The 3,743-nt window shown below is 38.8% G+C and overlaps 1 protein-coding gene across 4 annotated transcripts in view; it reads left to right on the forward strand.

Moving 5' to 3' along the window:
* The window catches only part of LYRM1 (LYR motif containing 1), a 19,394-nt gene extending 16,060 nt beyond the window's left edge, over positions 1–3,334 (forward strand). For all 4 annotated transcript variants that reach the window (XM_019507711.1, XM_019507709.1, XM_019507710.1 and 1 more), the window contains exons 3-4: positions 854–946; positions 2,930–3,334. In XM_019507711.1, the coding sequence (XP_019363256.1) occupies positions 854–946; positions 2,930–3,046 (210 nt within the window). In that variant the 3' untranslated portion in view covers positions 3,047–3,334. The remainder of the gene's footprint in view (positions 1–853; positions 947–2,929) is intronic.
* The last annotated feature ends 409 nt before the right edge of the window (positions 3,335–3,743 follow it).

Below are 3,743 nucleotides of genomic sequence, written 5' to 3' on the forward strand. Positions count from 1 at the left end.
TACCACTTCTCTTGGAAGTTGGTTCCAGATCCTAGCCGCCCTGACCATGAAGTAGTGCCTCCTGATATTTAGCCTAAACCTACCCTCTGCCAGCTTGTGACCGTTATTCCTGGTCACTCCTGGCAGTGCTCGGGGGAACAGTGACTCCCCCAATGCCTGCTGGTGCCCCCTGATCAGCCCTTAGTTATGTTATGGCCCTTAGTTTTTCATATCTTTCTCTCCAGCTACTATACATATTGAGAAATGATTCAACTTACTTTTGACCAGAAATTTTTGTTCCATTAATATATTAATATTTCACATGCCCATCGTTGTTTTACAATGGAAAAACCATATAGGGTAAGAAACATCTCTTCTCATATTCCCCTAGTAAACCTAAGCCCTGCTTTTCCTCCTGACTCTAATATCCATTGGGCATGTCTACACCAGACATTTTACTGCGCATTAGCCTAATAACACTGTGCAGTTAAAAACTGCTAATAGACTACTGTGCCGTGTTATTAGGCTAATGCACAGTAAGCATCACAAAATAACCATGTGCCGGCACTAATGCACACTAACTCTAGTTACTGAGCATTTAGTTGGTACTTTCTTAAGCAAGTACTAAACTAAATGTGGTGTATCTAAGGACATTAATGAACATGCAGATGCACCCAGTGATACCAGGTTCAGAGTTGTTGTGAGAATTCTACCTTTTAGGACCTATGTGGAGATGAAGAAAATAGGCCAATGCATGCTTGGGCTTATCCGAAAATAAACAAAAAATGTAAATCAGGTGGCTGTGCTGAGCTCATAACTGCTCATTTTTGCCCTTTCCCTTTGTACATTGTTCATTCCTATATTGTTTGATTAGTTAACCGATCCAGAGGTGATTCATCAGTGTATAGAAGAATGCAAAGCAAGAGTAGAAATAGGACTACACTATAACATCCCCTATCCACGACCTGTGAGTATGAACCCATTCTCAAAGACTCTATAAGTATGTACTAATCCCTTTACTGAGTAAGGTACTTAAGTGCTTGTCTAACTTAAAGCACGCAGTTTTGTTTCTGTGGCATTAGTGGCATTATTTTGGTGTTGTCAACTCCAACCCTCCAAAAATCAGGGGGCCTCTCAACATTGGCTCCAGTTAGCACCCTTCCCCCCCAGATTATGTGCCAAATTACCTGCCAGGGGCAGGGCGGGGTGGGCTGCACCCGATGATCTGCAAGGTCTCTTCTGGTCCCTAACAATCTATGAATCTCATTTAAAAATAATGAGATTTTTATAATGTAAGTCTTTGCATTCCAGTTTTTAGGGACCTCAGCCAGGTTTTCAAACCTTCCTTCACGATCATAAGGGCTTGAAACTTGGTTTAAAAATATATCACAGCTGAGGTTCCTAACAAATCACGGCCCCAGAAGTGGGGGCTTTAAAAACACCATCTATTATGGAATTTACAACAAAATCATGAGAGTTCCTAGTACTACTGCTACATTATTAGACTCAATGAAGCACAGGAAAAGTTGGTAGAGAGAGCAAATCCAGGTGAGAGATTAGAAATCATTCATAATATTTGGCCTCTCACCTGCACAGTGAGTGCATAAATATCATTGTCTTCCTCGCCTACACTGTGAATAAAAGTACTCTCAGCTCTTGTTCTTCTCGGTAGGCACATAATCTTTGTTCCTTTTCCTCCCTCCTCACTTAAAGAAATGAAAATGGCTTTTTTAAACATTATTGAACTTGCAGGGAGTTATAGCGTCCAATGCTATTTTCCTTTTGTCCATGCTTTCTTTCCATTGTGCTGTCATCCTTTCAGCTTTCCTCTTTATCCCATTCATATGTTTACATTTTCATTTGTATCATGCTCTTCCTATCAAAGTGATCAGAATCTAGTTCTCTTTTCCTCTTCGCTTATAAGATACTGTTGTGGGTTACTATAGTTCTTGGCATGTTTTTCTTATACATTTCGAACTGTGTTCCTTCAGTATACAGAATAAATAGTTTCATTTTTTACAGTAAATGTGCTGCTTTTAGCTACCCTTTTAACTGAGTATACAGCAGGTCTTTTAAGTTTATACTCATCAGGGTTTCAAATAACTTGTAGAATCAACCAGAGAAGACCAGAAAAGTCAGAAAATCTTTAAACATTTTCTAGATTTGTAGAATCTTGCTATTTTACTAAGTGTTTTTACTAATATTTGTACCTAACCCACTACCTTGAATCGGCTCCAGAGACCGTAACATCACATCATTACCCCTACAATTTCTAATCACTAAGGGATCAATAACAATCTTATATATACAAGGACTTCTATCAATCAAAAAACTACAGCTTTCTATTTCAAGGGTCAGTAATAAAAATTGTGCAGTTTAATGTGTTATCAGGACAAATCCGAACTATGACAAACTGGCAATAAGAAAACCAGTTTTCTGTACAGTTCTGCCTGGAATTATTTTGAGACTTGGTACTTGGGTACCAACAAAACATAGCCATTTTATATTTTTGTTGTGTTGCGATTCTGTACTTTTTGTGCCTGTTCTGATAAACTGTAAACCTGGGCCTTCTAAAAACATTTACTAGACTATTATATGCCATACGGTTTTAGCAAATGAAGCATCTTTACAATTTATAACATCAAAATAAAACACAAGGCTGTAAAAGTCTAATTTAGAGAATTGTAATGGATTCTGCTTGCATTTTATGCAATAATCAAAACACATAGGGCTTCAAAGTTAAACACAGTTGTAATCACAACTGGAAATGGGCTTTTCTCAATCAAAATAAATGACCTAATTGAGAGAGTATGTGTGCTCTCTCAACAGTCTATAAAACTGTTTTCAAGTTTGAGTGAAATATTCTTGTACCACAACATCTCCTGTTTCCTGACTGTTTTCAGTTTACCGGTTTGCACAACTACTGTTAATTTTGTTTTGTTTTGCGTAGATTCATCTTCCTCCTATGGGTCTTGCCCAGAAACATGGTCGTGCATTTCAAAAGCAAGAGAAGCTGAGGAAGCTTTCCAAGCCAGTCTACCTGAAATCCTATGATGAAATTTCATAAGCTACCATCCTGCTGTGAGGTGTGCAATTGTGGACATTGACCCCAAGACATCTCTTGTGCACAACTGTGAATTAAACTATTATGTGCTTGAAATTTGCTTCCATTTCTCCTGAGGCCGGAAGCCTAGCTGATTCAGAACACATGATGAATAAGGATGTATGTAAACTGCCTTGCGTTTATAACATTCAACCACTGACTCGTCAATAAAAGTAACAGCTTTTAAGGAATGCGTTGCAATATGAAGATTACTTTGTGAAGTCAGGATAAAGCATGGAGATTTTTTAATTGCATATGAATTTACAATGGGGTTCTGTCCAGGTCAACATGAGTTTTATAAATACGGTTGTTACTGAAGATGCTTGCTGCCCCCAATGCAGCCTGAGTAGAAACTCACAGAGAATCAGATAAGCCTTGGGAAACCCTTTTTTTTTTTTTTCCTCATTGCATAGGAAGAGCACGACCATCTGTTACTTTAGAGGCTGTAGCAGGTGCTCTTTCATACCCCTGGCCTGATTTGGTGGGTTGGGTGGAGGGAGAAGGAGAGGCTAAAGCCCTGCTTCCCTCTCTCCTGCTATAGTGCCTCAGTTTAGGCCTCTCACACCTTATGTTCAAGAAGCACTCGAAAGTTTGTAGGGGTGATAAAAGTAACTCTTGCTTTCTTCTTATTTTTCAATTTGCAAGTTGGCCCCTTGTTTCT

This window comes from Gavialis gangeticus, unplaced genomic scaffold (genome assembly GCF_001723915.1).
Source record: "Gavialis gangeticus isolate Ggan-Ray unplaced genomic scaffold, GavGan_comp1, whole genome shotgun sequence".
Classification (NCBI taxonomy): domain Eukaryota; kingdom Metazoa; phylum Chordata; order Crocodylia; family Gavialidae; genus Gavialis; species Gavialis gangeticus.